This window comes from Rhipicephalus microplus, chromosome 9 (assembly GCF_043290135.1).
Source record: "Rhipicephalus microplus isolate Deutch F79 chromosome 9, USDA_Rmic, whole genome shotgun sequence".
In the NCBI taxonomy this organism is placed as follows: Eukaryota; Metazoa; Arthropoda; class Arachnida; order Ixodida; family Ixodidae; genus Rhipicephalus; species Rhipicephalus microplus.
Genome location: NC_134708.1, coordinates 18395229 through 18411877, shown reverse-complemented (window position 1 = coordinate 18411877; position 16649 = coordinate 18395229). Strand labels below are relative to the sequence as shown.

At 48.8% G+C, this 16649-nt stretch overlaps 2 protein-coding genes across 3 annotated transcripts in view; one reads left to right on the top strand and one right to left on the bottom strand.

Moving 5' to 3' along the window:
- The window catches only part of LOC142771570 (protein MON2 homolog), a 255067-nt gene that overhangs the window by 81185 nt on the left and 157233 nt on the right, over nucleotides 1-16649 (top strand). The gene's annotated exons all lie outside the window — the stretch shown is intronic.
- On the bottom strand, nucleotides 6503-15246 carry LOC142761621 (uncharacterized). Of its 2 annotated transcripts, none has more exons than XM_075873231.1 (2): nucleotides 14785-15246; nucleotides 6503-8790 (listed from the first exon to the last, which is right to left on the bottom strand). In XM_075873231.1, exons 1-2 carry the CDS (start codon nucleotides 14864-14866, stop codon nucleotides 8366-8368), a joined length of 507 nt encoding a protein of 168 aa, XP_075729346.1. In that variant the 5' UTR covers nucleotides 14867-15246; the 3' UTR covers nucleotides 6503-8365. The 2 variants fall into 2 exon arrangements, with proteins under 2 accessions (XP_075729346.1, XP_075729347.1); XM_075873232.1 differs by having other exon boundaries at nucleotides 6503-8787; nucleotides 14785-15244.

Genomic DNA, 16649 nt, shown 5'->3' with positions numbered 1-16649 from the left:
TGTAAACAGCGATTAAAGAATGGGAACAACCCCTGTTCACAGGTTTTTTACTGCAAGCTTCCATCCTCCCCTTTCTGACGTTTCTTACAAAAAAGTATAGGGACACTAAGTTAATAGACTGATAAATGAGTACCTGATAATTCTCTATCGTTCCTGTTCCGATCATACGACTATTAGAACAGAAAAAATTAAGACTAGGTTTAATGTTCTGAGTTTGGCGAACAATCTTCGACACGTGCACGTCGCTTTATGTTGCGTCGCTCCTTGTGTACTTGGCCGCATTGGCTGAGAACATTTCTTTGAAACTTGCTACTTCAGACCTTGCATCTACTAACACAGCAGTCTTAGACATTACCTGAGGCCGTCAAAGTATGACGTCACTGCTAGCCGATGCGCGAGAACTTAAGGGTAGCATCGCCACCTTTACAATCTCTTATAGTTTCGAGAATTCCTTCGCTCACCGGACGTCCTCTCGTAGTACGGGTGATGTTGATAGAATTGACTTACTCCTAAATTGTTATTATGTTCAGAGTCATTTAAAATTAAGTGCGAATATAAAAGGATTAATATAACATTCGTCCACTGACGTAACTGCGTACATGCAGCGTTAGAGCGCCATTCGCCTCGGCGAGGGCTTTCATCTCGAAAAAATCTTTCTTTAGCTTCTCTAGCTGTGAATGCAAATTACTGTTCATTTCTTTCAGCCTGCTGCACTTCCGCCGCAACGTCTTAGTTGCCGCGACCAGGGAGCGCATCTTCTTCAAACCGATCGACGTTTGCGACGTCATGGAGCGCCGCACTGGCCTCTTCTGGTGTTCCCCTTGTATAACTGAACTACAGTCCTCCATGTTGTCCTGACTTGATGGAAAATGCAACCACTCGGCCTCTTGTGCAGTTTCAATTGGGTTTTCAGAACTATATACTTCCCCAGGCTCCGCTGATGCTCGCTCTTCTTGAGAAGAATCTGCGTTGGACGTTCCCCTGTTAAGCCGAAAAAATAGCGAAGCATGACAGATATATTGTCCCGCTAAACGCATAAGGGAATACTGCTAACATTATTCTTATCCGTTGTTGTGTTAGACTTCAAGTTTTACTTACAGTATTTTTACTTGTATGGGTGCCAGCGTTGTTTCCCCCTGCGTTCGTTTTAGCCGCTTTTTCCGCGGCATTGGATCTTGCCCACGTGGATCAGGAGAAGCGGGAAATAAGGAAGGCACGGCTGTGGGCTTCAACATCTTCCTTTTCGTCACTGTTCTGTAATCTTCAGCGGTAAAATGCAGGCTGCATACCTTCGACCGGTCGCTGGGCTCCCAGCGATGCTTTCCTGAACCTTCATCAAAGGTAAAGGCGTATACGCATGGCTAGCAAGATTGCAAAATAACAGTCCATAACACCTTTTTTGTAATTAATTTTTCCAAAATGTAACAAGCCAAATGGGGAGGTTAAGAAAAAGCATAGCCACGATTTTATTCTGGGGAAGTACCTGTATACCCATTTAGTGCATTTTCATATTTTCTCGCAGCCTTTGTAAATGTCTTTTTAGATGACTACATTCGTCGATTGATGTTTAGTGATGGTACGTGGTCGAGTCCAGTGGCATACTTGAAGCCCTTTATTCGAAGAGCTCATTGGCTATACAAGGTTTCATAACAAAGCTGAATTTCCTAATGGCTGCTCAGTAACGAAGCGCGACCCAATACGACAGAGCCGAAACCGAGGCGCACTTGAGCGCCTTGGTCTTGGTTTAGAGCGCAAACCTCTAACCTGTACAATGACTCCGCCGTTGACGACGATGACTTCAGTGGTTTTTGTTCTTTTGCATTCTCCAAAACGAATCTTTGTCATGCATGATGTAATCTCAGATGCAGCACGCACATAAATAGAGTATCTGTCGCTGATTATTCCAGGTTCCTCATTTCGGTTTCACCGGCTGGGTCTCTTAACCCTCACAGAGCCGATGGGCTCATTGCACGAAGGACTTCAATTATGTCATTATACCCGACCGCCTGCCAGCCCTATATAGAGTGAACAGTTAATCGCCACATTTCGTTACCGGCGTAACGTTTCTAATTACCTTAAGTAAGCTTATACAGAAACGAACAAAGCTGTATGGGAAGATAGAAGTTTGAGATGAGAAATACATTTGACCAAATTCGGTCGCTAACTTCAGTGACACCCAGTGTTCAAGAGTTGTCCATCGCTAAACACACACACACACACACACACACACACACACACACACACACACACACACACACACACACACACACACACACACACACACACACACACACACACACACACACACACACACACACACACACACACACACACACACACACACACACACACACACACACACACACACACACACACACACACACACACACACACACACACACACACACACACACACACACACACACACACACACACACACACACACACACACACACACACACACACACACACACACACACACACACACACACACACACACACACACACACACACACACACACACACACACACACACACACACACACACACACACACACACACACACACACACACACACACACACACACACAGAGAGACAAACTGTGGAGGCAGCACGTAAATATTTCATATCATTAATTTTTTTATGGATTTCGGCGGCATTTGTTGAGGCAGCCTTCGGGAAGGGTGCTCGAACCCCTCGCAACCCACCGCTACGCATTTTTACATAATTTACAGATTTCGTATATTTACTTTTTTCTTGTGTGCTATATTTAAATTTCTTGGCACTATTTGTGGAGCCTGCCATATTAGCCGCGGTACTTTAAAAAAGCTTTCATGTTTTTTAGCTCAGTGAATTAGCATAACACACGGAAATAAAGTTTACTAAAGCACCCTGGTGCTTCTTGCTAGCTTGCAACTCGTTCTGAATTGAAACGACTCTCAAAAACACAAGACTCACCTTTTCTTCCAATTGCCTCGATCCATTCTTCCCGTATGTCTGTGGCAGGAAACTCGTGAAAACTTACTTTACTTTGTTTGCCTTGTTCCGATTTGCAATATGGCACGCAGCAATACACCATACTTACATTTGAGGTGTCAGCTCATCTAAAAAAAAAAAAACTGCACGCGGCCACTATTAGAGCTGACTACTGCAGCTATCTGCCGTCTGCAAGTTTCTGCACACGACCTACTGTGTTTCTGCGTATCTTCTGCAATTTGTGTATGCGTATCGTCTGGAACCATCGTGATTCAGTGTGAACAATGAATGCCTAACAATAGTTTTTTTATCTCGTTGGACTACGTTTTCATTCAAGAAATATTTTCATAATAAATTTTCCTTCATTTGTAGAAAAGTTCCCGTCTGCTTGCCACTGTGACCCTTTGTGTGCTTTTTTTACGGTTCTATTTCTGCTTCAAACGTCCACACGAATGCAGCCAACTCTGACGAGGAATCATATCACTTTATTTGCCATATTTTACACATTCATACACAATTCATGCACAATAAGAACGATTTGCACTGCCACAGCGATGGCTGAAGCAGACGACAGCGAACAGGTGCTGCCTAGCGCCACGCCGCTCGTAGGTGACGGCCCTAGCGGCAGAAGGTATGAACTAGAACGTGGGCGCTGGAAGAGGTGCTCTCTGGGCAGGTCAGGAGTGTAGTAGGTCATGCGCCAAACCACGCCAAACGCCACAGCGAACAGACTCCGTAAGTGGCTTGGCTTGGCCGCCCGACTGGCTAAAACAAAAAAAAAAACGTGTCGCCAAACATAGCCTTTGAGATCGGCAATGGCGATTTCTGCGTGCATTTTGACACTGGCCCGACGTCCATCCATAGCTAGTGCAGCATATCAGTGCTGGCAACCTAGCAAACGTATTGTTAACGTCCCTGTCAGCGTGTCATGGCGTACGGCGACGCATCCGGTCAGTCAAACGGAGTCCGAATAATCGAACGGCGCACAGCGGGGCGTCCGAATTTTCGGTCGTGAGTTTACATTAGGTTCAATGGGGCGAGTGGCGGTGCCACGAAGATGTCCGAATAAACGGGCATGTCCGAATTTTCGGCGTCCGAATAAACGGTCGGCGACTGTAAATATAGTCATGATAAGTCATGATTTTAAAGTTATGACCAGTCATTAAAGTTCATCATACAGTCATGTTGTGCCATACCAATTTTGGAATGAATCCCATTTAGGACACGGTCCCCAGAGCACAAAGTCATAAGCAGCTAGGCAGACAGACATACAGAGAGACAAGGCAGACAGATAGATTGTACAGGCAGGCAGGCATGCAGGCGGGCAGATAGATAGAACTGAAAGTCGCCAAAGTTCGCTAAGGAATGCTTCGCATTTAAAGGACAGCTGCGCAAGTGTCAGAGTGCGCGCAATAAGAAACTGCAATATCTGTTTCTAAAAACGGTACCAACATGGTAGAGTGTTAGAACATCATGAAACATTAGCCATGGCCGTCACACGGAACAAAAGCACAAAAACGTGAGCAGCACCTGTGATAAAATGCTATGTGAAAAACGTCATCATACCTAGGCTCGATGTTTAAATGGCATTGGAGAATATTGCTCCAGAGTCGCGACATCATGCTTTTGTCGATGACGCCCAGTCCAGCATTTCAGCACCAACATTAATATCGTGTTGAAATATCATCCCTTTGCACCAACCTTCACTCATGGTCAAGTGTCACCCCTTTCTACACCCAAGAAGCAGAGGGGTAGATTATACAGCTTTGAAAATGTATGTCGATGTCGTTCCTTTAATATGCAGTCAACACTTGGCACAAAGGAGATTTGCATTTTGTCTCTGTCCGGAACGGTGCTGCAACATTCGAGAGGTGAATCTGTGTAATCATTGAGCTTGACAATGAAATGTCATTGTCACCGAGATACTACAGTTGGAGGTACTTTCTTGGGGCGAACATGCAAATGTCAGTGATGGACTTTGTGATTTGAAATTGTTGACGCCTGAAAATAAGTTCCCCTGCCAATGATCTACAACAGTGACGTCGCTGGAAACAATTGTCCGAAATGTTTTCGTAGTCACCTGAATATGCCCGAAGCTTTGCATTTGTGGCATTGTGGAATGTCTAGTTGTTATTGGGTCGAAGGGGTAGTTATAAAGGGCAGTAAGAAACAGAAATCATGTCATCAAGGTAATCTTGAATATTGGTGCAAATTGGTCTGATCCATAAAATTCTGCCAACACTTGTCAGAGTTGCTTCAAATCGTGGAAATGGGCAATTCTTGTGGATATGGCAAAGGCAGTGTTATGCTCGACCAGCGTTCCTAGTGACCCTACGCAGTCTGCGAATAATGCCGCTTTTGTTCTCGTCCGTTGAATGTGACACCATCATGTGTATAATCAAATACCCAATTCAGATGGACGTGTTGATGTATGCTGTCAGATTTAATTGTTACCAGTACTAGTAGTGTATGAAAAGTCATGGCCTACTGTAGTGGTCCACTACTTCTAGTGTCGCACATGGCTAGGAAATTTTTCAGTATAATGTATTCAAGGAAGAAATTAGAGGTGCAGTAACATTGCTGCTGCTGGTCACCAGACGTAATGAGGGAACTGGACGAACCACTTCTGCACAGATATGTTACTTAAAACTGCTTGCACATAAACCGCTTGCATGTGGATGAACTTATCTACGAGTTGCGCCAAGCTATCGGGTGTCACATCACAATTTTTGTGTAGGATTGGCTTAGAAATGTCACAGAAGTGCTGTTTCTTTGTAATTTGACAAGTTCCTGTCACTCGCGTGTCGCTTTTTAGGGTTGTTAAAGGTGCCAGCTTGTTGGCGGGTTCATAAGACAGATGGCGCTTCTAATTTGCTGCACATCATAAAGAGGCAGTAGTAAACAAGGGTAGAAACAACCACGGGATATTACAGTGTGTTGAAAGGGATGAGGTTTGGTGCCGGAGGTGGCATCCAAACTAGGCCACAAAGCTTGGTTTGGTGTCAGAAGCTGTAAAGATTAGGTAACCGTATCTCTAGAGACAGCCTGCTTCTGTAGCATCTGTACAAAGCTTGTTCACTGTAGGCATTTTGGTGTGAACTAAGTTTACAATCAGAAAAACCTTTCAATACTCTATAAGCGGCTTTGCTAGTTTCTTTATAGTAATGGTGCTTAACTATACCGATCTCGCTTGGACATGAAGCTCTAAAAGCTACTTGATGGATATGTGCATTTTTGTATAGTGTAAAGGAGTGTTAAAAGTTCCTGGAAAAAGTGCTATGTCGTAGAAGCACTGGCATCCTGTCTGCAGAAAACCGTTTACCTCTGTATTGGCTGGTGCTTACCGAAGCCACGAGTTCCACCATCGTATTGCAGAGGCTATGGAGAAAAATTCAAATTTTGCACATATCTCGTGTAAGGCCATGCAACCTTGCGAAGTATGCATTGGATGCGTGCCGCTAGTTGTTCCAACGAAGGTGTCAACACTGTTCATATTAGGGTAAAAAAAGTAGCAACGTATGCAAGTTGTAAACAGAAAAAACAGTTTGTCTTTTATTTACAAGTCCGTTCCAGCGCACGTTCTAGCTGACACATCATTTTGCAAGTGCATAACAGTTGTGCACGAAAACTTAACGAGAACCCGCCATCGCTGAAAAGGCCGTGATGGTTAGGTTAGGCGGTACTCTTTGGTCATTCGTGGATGCAGGCCACTTACTTTCATTTTAAACACTTCCTGGTTAAGCATGTCTGCATATTTTACCCCCTAAGCTTCACACCGGTGTGCTAGCTTCCAACAGCTTTCACAAGGAAATGCAAGAAGAAGTAACAGTATAATAAAAAGCGGCTCTGTCATCACATCTTTTATCTTCTGTTTTAATAAAAGAACACACAAAACTTAACAGTCTCGTCAGCGGTAAAAGAAAAAGAAAACAAACGCAAACTGGAACACAAAGAAGTCGAGAAACATGAAGGGAGCTGCAAGTCGAGCAGTCGCTCACACTCTCTCTTATCACAATGCCGGCAATTGTTCACTCTTTCATCATAACTTATACAATTGCAAAAAAAAAGAAAAAGTGGAGAGTAATGCAACGAAAAACAAAAAGAGGCATATCGAAGAACAATGCTGGACTGGTCGTGGATCACAGATTCGTTGCTCAGTAATCTCTACGCCGCGCACGCGTTGTCAGTCCATCTGTCCGTCAAGCCACCGATGAGTGCGCACAGTCGTCACCACGGTTCTCCTACATATCTACAATTTTTTTCAGAAGAGTCTGGCAGAACCGTTCGATGTGGGCACATTCTTGAAGTGGGTATCGCAGACGCACTTCGCGAAAGCCTCTCTCTTTTACATGCACTCTGGACGATGTCATCGGAGAAGAGGGAAAGCTATAACGTATATAGCCCCTGTCTTGCTTCGACCGTTTTATGAATAAGTTAAATAAATTAATAGAGTGAAGAAACAAACAAGAGTGTGGGGACGATGGGGAAAGGGTGTGGTTGGGCTCGCGTGCACAGTCTATTACTCTAAGTTCCCTACTTTGAAAAATATATTACATTTTCGTGGCAGCTACCACTGCGTGCTTCTAGAAAAAGAAAAGTGGAGAAGCGAGTTCTCGTGGCAGCGTATGTTAGGGGTGAACGACTGTATGGATTGATTGAGCCAAATGTATGCCACTGCCACCAAGTGTGTACTTTTTTTTTTCTTCAGAGTTGCATGATTGCAGCCATGTTTTATTCTTATTATTATGAACTACCAGAAGTCGAGATCAACACCTTAGCCTGCAAACCACAAGCAGGACACCGTAAAAGTGGGAACTCTTACGAGCAAAACTTTGAAAATGCTGTATTTTGGTGCCACTTCTGAGGAACAAGATGCTTGTTCACGGCCCTGCATTTCTTTTTGGTGGCAGAATACTGGGAGGTTGTGGCCATCTGGATGCTTAATATGACACGATAGAAGGCCAGCAGGGAGAAGTTGTGCAAGACTAAATAGCACTAATTCTCTTCCACCGCTTTTTGCCGAAAACTTTTCTTCGCCACTGTCCTGTGTTACTGTACGGTGGACCTGCCTCCTCCTAGTGGTGCCTGGTCGTCTTCCACACTTAGAGAGTCCAGGAGAGATGAAGAAAACAAAAAAAATGTGTGCACTTGGAAGAGTAGGGCTGCCGACACACGAAGGTGACGAGAGAGAACCCTCGTCGTGGACTAGTCTGATGAAGACGTGCGGTCCGCGTGAAAGATAGGGACCGTCTTCTACGCCACCGTTTGCACGCTGCCCCCGTCCTCTTCGTCAACGTCGCTGCTGCCCGAGAGATCGGTTGACCTAAGTCTTCGGCGACGGCCTTGCCTACTGATTCAGCACGCCCGCCAGCGGAGGAGGCCTTCTCGTCAGCTGGGGTGCTTGCCGACGAAGAGGAGCTGCCTCAGCTTGTCTACTTCGCTGCGCAGCATGGTCAGTTCGGTGCGCAGCTGCAGGTTCTCCTGTTCCAGGTAGAGCACCCGCAGCGCCGTCTGCTGTTCCTTGATGCGCCGCAGCTCGCGCGAGCGCTTGGCGGACTCGTTGTTGCGCTTGCGGCGCTCCCAGTACGCCTCGTCCTTGCACTCGGCCGGAATGGGCTGCGGCGACTTCTTGGGGTGGGCGCCGCCCGTCAGGCTGGCCACGCTCATGGCGGCCGCTGCGCTGGACGCCAGGAGGAGGGACGACGAGGGAGTCGGGCTCTGGGACAGCGGAGGCGATGGCGAGGGTCGGGACGCCGCGAGGGACATGTCCAGCGCCGCCACGGGACTGTCGTCCGAAACGTCCGACTCGGCTGCTGGGCAAGAAGAGAAACAAAAGAAGGAAAGTCACGTTACAGCCGAGTTGATTTCGTCCGCGTAACGGCAAATTTCGCTCACAAACAAACTCACTTTCGGTAATTACGGTAGCCCGAAGAAGCAAGAATGTAAGAAAGGCAGCGAGGAAACACACATCGCTTCGCTTGTGTGGCTCTTCGTTGTCTTTCTCATGCCCCGTTTCTTCGCTCCACCACAGTTATCGAAAATATGCCAAACCAACAAGCCCGAGTTTGAAGCTTCATAAGAAACACCATCACAAAGCAAAGTGCGGAGAAGAGGTCACTATAACTGGAGGACCTGTCGCGCACAAAAGACGAAGTACTCACGGATTGGGCGGAGCGGGGTGCACGGAAATATCGCAGCGCCCTATGACCCTATAGTGGCGCGAAATTGTTTCCGCACTGTTGCGAATTTCGCCTTAACGTTATAAGATTCACAGTACTACGGCGCAGAAGATGGGTGTGGAAAAGTCTTGCCACGTCATCCAAAGATTCTGCACGAAAACAAACAAACGAAAGAGGCTCTAGCGGTAAATTATCGCTAAGCTAACGGGGAGAATCGTTAACAACGAGGAGCTAGGTTATTGAACATACAGTGAATTTATGGGTGAAGAGGTCGAAGTTATGAATCGGGGTGAAGGGGTGACTTGCCGTGCGTGCCCCGGTTCTCGAGTGACGAGCGATCGCTGAAGGGGGGGGGGGGGTGGTGATGTGTGATTCGGCGTCGGAAGTCGGGACTGCACAAACCAAACTGGGAGAGAGCTCCGACTCAAACGTAAAAAAAAATAATAAGCCTCTGACAATGCGAAGGACGTGGAGAGAAAGAAAAAGAAAGGCAAAGAAGGCGCCTCGTCAGCGCAACGGTCAACATGTCGTCATGCGACGATAAGGCGAAAAAAAAATCTAAAAGAAAAGCGAGCCGAAAACGGCCCTATCGTCTCGACGGATTCCAGGCAGGCGATGCGGTAATTCCCCGGTCTCACTGGAAGCGAAACGTTATAGCATTACACGGTCGTGTCGCAACTCCAGAGTGTGTTCAGCGGACGGTGGGCCGCATGCATTATCAGCGAACGGGGAAGTGCCGCCGCATTGCCCATGCCTGGCTCTTTGCCGTGCAATACATACATCTCCCCGCCGACGAGTTCCGAAAAAAGAGCTCGTTTCCACTCGTCTTTGTTTCCTTTCATGGTTATAATCTCACGAGGACCGTTATCGCGCCGTTTCAGTATCGAGAATAATAATGCACGTTAAGGTTTTAACGTCTCAAGATCGCAATGTTATGTAACAGTGGAGGGTTCCGGAAATTTCGACTACCCGGGGATTCTCTAAACGTGCGCCCAAGTATCAAGCGTTTTCGCCTGCAGCGAAAAAGCGGCACGGATTCGCGACCCTCGGATCTGCAAGTCGATCAACATAATAACAGACCACCGTGGCGGGTAGTTTCAACATTAAATACGAAGAACTACAGAAAATAAAACTGGGCGAACGTTAAGTGCGACCGTTATCCGTACCCATTGGTGAACGTCGTTGCTGTTGCCGCACGCACTCCTCTGCAGCGCTCGAAGTCGACGGAGGTCTGCGTCGGCACACCGCACAACTCCGCAAGAAGCTTCTAAAGGCACGCGCGCACTCGATGTGGAATTCCACTGGTTTGCGGCATATAACGAACGTCACAGAGCGAAAATGCGCGCGCCGGTCTCTCACCTCACCTAACTCCCAAATGCCTATTGTCGCGAAAGGTCCCTGGACCGCGGAGTGATTGAAAAAAGAAAATCGCAAGTGTGAACACCCAGATGCGTTGGAAGAAAACGTTGACCTCCCCCACCGCCTCGTGTCAAGGCGCGTGCGCTGCGTTTATTTTTTTTATAATGACGATAACTGGAATCGCACGCTCGCATTTATTAATCGCCGATATTGCTCTTTTCCTCCTCACCCCTCTAAGCTCCTCCTCTCCAAACTTTCCCCTTTCGCTTCCTAAAGGAGGACGCGTTAAAAAACCTTCTTGACGTGACGTCACGGCAGAGGAACGCGTTTGCTTGTTGCACGACCCTTGACATTTCTTTCTTTACGACAAAGTGCGAGCGAAATGGCTGGTTGGAACGAACTGGGAGGGAATGTGACGTAATCGTGCCTGCTCTTATTCCCCGCCCTTGAAGTGCGTTGTTGCTTCGCAAGTTGCGCGCCTCCTCCTCCTCCTGGTGCTGTTTCGAGTTAGCGCATCATCCTCTCTCATTATGACACTTACAAGACAGCTGCGTGACAAAGGAGACATGGCGTCAGTCAGGACGCCAGTGTATTCCAGCTGTGTTCGTCTTCGTTCTCTTCGTATTTCACGTTCGATTTTCACGTTCGTATTTCACGTTCACAATATAATAGCCCATAGTTACACATTATAGCTCATAGTTGCACATTATCGATCGCCACGCCAGCCGTCGAATTGCCGGCAGGTAAAGTCCCGATTGAGCAGTACTGCGCGCCACTAACGTCACCGTCAGGCGCGAGATAGCGCTCCTTTATCGCCCCAGGGTTGCGCGACGGACGCGAAATCGACGCGCGATTTCCGCAGGCGCGCCTTCGCCTCCGTCCGGAGCGGCAAGTTTCGTGAATCTCGCGGTGCAAACGATTGAGTCACACCAGCAAGACGCCGGCCGGCCGGCGCCCCTTCACCCCCCCCCCCCCCTCCTTCGCAGAGACTGTTCTTTCCCCGCTTGCGTGAGTCGACGCCACCAGATTCTGGGAAGAGCGACCGGGCGGTGCAAAATAACGTCCGGTGTGCTGCCGGCGCCCAGGCAAGACGACGCAATGCACGGCGCTAAAGAGATACCCTCTCCCTCCCCACTTCTTCCCCAGTCTCTCTCGCTGGGGTCGCCGGCGTCGACCTTCGTTTATTTTGATCGGTCAACGCTTCTTGGGAGGAGACTCCGCCGCTTTCCTACCACCGTTTTCTTTCAGGGGCGGCGCCAGCGCGGGGGGGGGGGGGGGGGGTGCTTGGCAGTAGTACAGGGGGGCGCTTACCCGCGGATTCACGCCTGCCCCCGCTTTGCCACCCACCTCTCAAGAGCAAAAACGGTCGCGAGTCCCTTGCCTCTCCGCCACCCCGAAGGAGCGCGCTTCGGTGTGGGTGCGACCTCCACCCCCCACCCCCCTGCTTTTTTTTTTAATTTTTGTCTGAAGGGGGCGAGCAGCTTGCTGCCTTCGTAACTCTTTCTTTTTTGAGATGTGAATAATAACCCGCTTGATGCAACAACGGCAGTTGTGGTTTGATTCTGATCACGCGAATGCGTACCACGAAACGCGGCGGTTGCGTGGGTGGTTGCGAGTTTGGGAGGGGGGGTAAGGCTGCTTTTGCGCGGTGGTGCAATACGCCGAACCCGGCTGCGCAGCGGCGGCGTCGCGTGACGTGTCGAACCGGCGCGTGCTGGCGCGGTGACGAATTATTATTCCCAACCCGCGGTGACGCTCCCTTGCGCAAGCGGCCCTTCACGAATACCGCGCCGATAATAAAACACAAACGCAAGAAACAATCGGCGTTGCGTCGTAGTTTCCGTTCTTCTCCCCCCCCCCCCCTTGCATGCTCGGCATTATACTGGCAAGGACGGCGGGCGACTCGTGTTGTAAACAAGTCAGCGCGCGCCGGCGCCGTACCGTCAGAACGTCTTTTTCGCTATGTATGCACCCAGAAGCGAGTCCGTGCTGCCAGCGAACAAAGGAGATTTCGTCATCTTTGCCGGACTCGTCCTGCAAAGCTCCCGGTTCGGGGAAGTTCTCGGGCTCATACCTTCTTCCAGATTGATCGGATTTCTTTTTGCCCGGATTTCTTTTTCTGAGAACAAGCGCCCGAAAGAAGTTAAAGAATGAAGCGCAATAGAAGATATTGCGTAATGAAGAAAATAATAATAATCGGCGTGTCGGCCGGGGAGGATTTCGTCGCAAAAAAAGTGTCGCAAATCACTCGGGCGGTATCGCTTTTGTCTGAACGCGTCGGCTGCGTTGATGAAAACGCGGCGCTATTGTGGGCGGTTAATTATTCGTCTGGAACGCAATTGCCAGAGCGGCCGGCGTAAGAAGGGGCAATTTCGAAGTTTGGGGCGCGATTCGGGGGTTCCTTTTCTGCGGTAAACAAGGGCGCGAACCCCCTACGTAGCCCCTCTACCTCCTCCGTCTCGACGAGCGCGCTCGGAAAAATAACCGTTTCGCAACTCGATAAAAAGAAAAAGGCCCGCGTCGTGACGCAAGATCGACTCGCTACGCCTGGAATCGTTGCGGGGCAGCGCACTGTCCGGTCGACTCACCTAACGAAACAAGCAAAAAACGACCGAACGGGGGAAAGGGAAGCGACTGATCCGCGTCACCGAATCGATTCCGATGCGTTGGTGGTGGTGAATAAGTTCCTACAGCGGCGGGGCCGTGTTTCCAGCATTCGATGGTGATTCAGCGGAGAGTCACACTCGCGCAACTCTCGGCTGAGTGAGACCAAAGTGTCGTAGTGATTGCGCTAAAGGTTTTTCAAGAGTGAGTGAAAAAAAAAAGTTGTCATCCTAAAGCGTGCGGCGATCGTAGAATCGACCGAACACTCCCAAATTAAGAGAAACAAAGAATTAGTGCCGGTATTGACCACCGTTGTGGCACTGTTACAATGCTGCAAGGCTCTTAAAGAAAAAAAAAAGAACAATTCGTGGTTCTGGAAGATTCTTTCTATCCGGGTCATGGCGATCTCCAATCGGACTTCTAAAAAAAAAAAAGCGAAATGGCTTTCAATCTTTTTTAACTGTAGTAAGCTTATTTTTACTGTCCCTGTTTTCTTTGTAGTTTCTCCGAAACGGCCTGTTTCAATCGAGATCATCCGGCTGGTCACGCGTTTTGAACCCCAGAGACACCCATAACGCAATCACACGTGCCGTAGGCGGAGCCCCCTAAACTGCTGTTGTCAACAGTCCCCTGCGTCGAACGACGGTTCTTGCGCACTCTTAGGTCAGTGAGCTGTCGCACGTGCCAAACACCGATCTTTACCCCCCCCCCCCCCTCTTCCTCCCCAACTCTCGGTCCATGGGCGCGTGTATCCGCTGTGTGTGCATGTGTGTGAGACAACGTCACATGGAAAAGAAACAGTTTTAGTCCCCCGACTGTGTCAGTATTGTTTTTTTTTTTTTGTGGCTCATGAGAACAGAAGACTCTAGCGGCGCGAACGATAACTACGAGCGAGTCGATCGAAACCAGTGCCAACTAGTAACAGCTTCGAAACCAGTGCTAACTAGTAACAGCTTCTAAGAAGAGGGAAGGGCTTTCCCCACCCCGGAAGGTGGGGAAGAATTCAGGGCTGGGGAGCGGGGGCGAGCGCCGCGGAAATTTTGGTCAACACGTTGTGAAATACACCAGTGCTTGGGTCTGGCGCCCCAATCTACACGTCAACACCCGATTGAATTTATCAAAACAAAAGTTTTGGGTACCACTAGCTTTCGGAAACACATGTTCTCACAGTTTGTTTTTGTTTTGTTTTTTCAATCTTTAGAGTGTGGGCGGTTTTGGTGAAACTATACTTTTGGTGACCCACGCGCTTGGGAAACAACAACATAGAATACGGGAGAAAGGTGCTTCTGAAAAAAAAAAACAACGGGAAAATTGAGACTTATTACGGGGCCAGGGCGACTGTGGTAAACAACGTCTGCTAGCGCGGATCACTTGTAGGTGGTGAGGTAATGGATGGGGACCTGAAAGGGAGAAGTGTTGTGGCGAAGCAAAACAGACGAAAATATTAAAATAAAAAATTAGACCGAACGATGCGCATCGCCCGGTGGCGTTCGTAGTTGTAAACATTCTCCAGAAGACGTAAGCAGCCGCGGCCCGGGATTGCGGGCCCCAGGTCGGCTGTGTGTTGGCGGGACAATGGATGGACGGGGAGCGGTGTAGTGTGTAGTGAAGCAGAGTCGAGCGCGGATAATCCACAAAAACGCAGAGTCGATAAACGCAACGAACCTTGGCAGAGCGGCGTCCTGGCCAGTGGCATCTCGCGTCCCCAGATCAGGTGCGGCTGCTCGAGTATGTGGACGGGCCCCATGTCTTCCGACGATGACTCGGGGCTAGTGGTAGGCCCGGGCCGGTGGAGCAACGGTGGCGGACTCGTCGGCGACGACGAGAGAGGCCGATCGGTAGCCAGTAGTAGTAGCAGCGGCGTCGTCGTGTAGTTTTTGAGGTCTTCGCTGTGCTTCTCTCGAAAAACGGAGACCGTCAACAGACGTGGACCGGGCGCTGAATAAACACCGGGCGCTGGCGCGTCGCCCGTTTCAGTGTGCGCTTTTCCGCGAGAGTGGCAAGGGCACCGACTGGCGCGAACCTACGGAGCGCCGATCGTTTCAACGATGCGCAATCGGTGACTGATTCGTCCACGCATGAGACTCTCCTCCTCTGCTTCCTCACGTATCTCCTCTCTTCGCCGTGTTTTGTGTGTGTGTGTGCTCGAGTACGTCGCGAGCCTCCTCCAACATTCCCTAGGGTAGAGCCTAGGGAGCTGGACTCTCTAGCAGTGCCTTTCCCTGGATCGTCTGCTCGCGCCGCTGCACTCGAGAGCCCAGCAGCGCGCGGCATTTCTTCTTGCGCGAGTTAGTTCGCCGACTCGCCGCTGCGTGTGAAACGAATGCGCGTTGACGGCGCTGCTGTTCTACCTCGCGTTCAACCCCGGAACAAACGTTTCTCCATTGCGGAGCGACGGGTAGGGAGATGTTTGCGGAGGGTTGTCCGCGATATCTTTATCGCCCGGCGGTAAAGGCCCTTCGTGACGGGATCCACGCCGGACTTCCTTGCACACGTAGAAAAAATAATCCTGAGGGCAGCACGTGTTCCACGTCGCTGTTTTGTACCAATCGTTGTGCTGTTCTCGACAGAGTGTTTAACGTTACGTGCGCCCCAGACGAAATGCTTTATCAATCGCGCATTGTTGGAGCTAGGATAATACTGACTGCCAGTGTTTTTTGTCTGTTTTCTGCTCTTTAGACAACTCGAGAGTCGGCGATGCTGACCGAGCATTCTTTGTGTGTGTGTGTTTCTTAACTTTGCACCGACAGCAGTTCTGCGAACTTTAAAGTTGTGCGAAATTCATAGCGAGCAAACAATGCTGCGCTGACACATCCATTGTAACATTAAAACAATGTTTCTGTTTCCGCGTTCGTGGTGTCACGCGCAAGTCCTGAATGTCAAAACTGTAGAGCTCTATTTGAAACTGATCTATAGGCATATCACATTAATAGTGTTATGGGACTGTTGCTTTGCCATGGTTAAAATGTCGGACAGAGATTTGACGACGTGATAGCTGCTTGTCGCAAAAGCCACACGGAGCAAACAAAGTAATGTCGCGGCATATCTATAGGTGTTCTCCGTCTGACATAATGAATGGTGCGTATGTGCGGTTGAACGTAGTTGTTTGTCTATGCCGTGTTGGTGGACATAGCGCGCTATATGTTCAACACTATAAAAATGCTGATAATGCAAGTACTGGTGCTTGTTTTGACACAGATACGTCATGGGGCGTGCCTGATTGGCCGAGAAAGTACATTGCCAAAGCGATTGTCATGAGTGTATACAGAATTTTTTTTTTCTGCTAAGTTTAGTAGATGCGACTTGGTGCGACTGCAAATGCTGGTGATGAAGCGATGCTATTCAGCAGACCGAATGAAGTATTGAAATCACGCGTTAACTTCAGTTTTCTGGCTTCTAACGGCTTTGTGCAATAGGTTGAGCGAGTCTCAAGGCAAGATCTTTTTATGATTATGCAGTCCGCAGATGCAAATATTTGCGACCTTTGTGCACTGGGGCAACTACGATTGATCAATAGAGTAACGAATAGT

Coding starts and splice junctions, on each gene's coding strand:
- LOC142761621 (XM_075873231.1), bottom strand. CDS start 14,866: ATGGGGCCCGTCCACATACTCGAGCAGCCGCACCTGATCTGGGGACGC. Junction 8,791..14,784: donor CAGGACGCCGCTCTGCCAAG/GTTCGTTGCGTT, acceptor CTTCTTGCCCAG/CAGCCGAGTCGGACGTTTCG.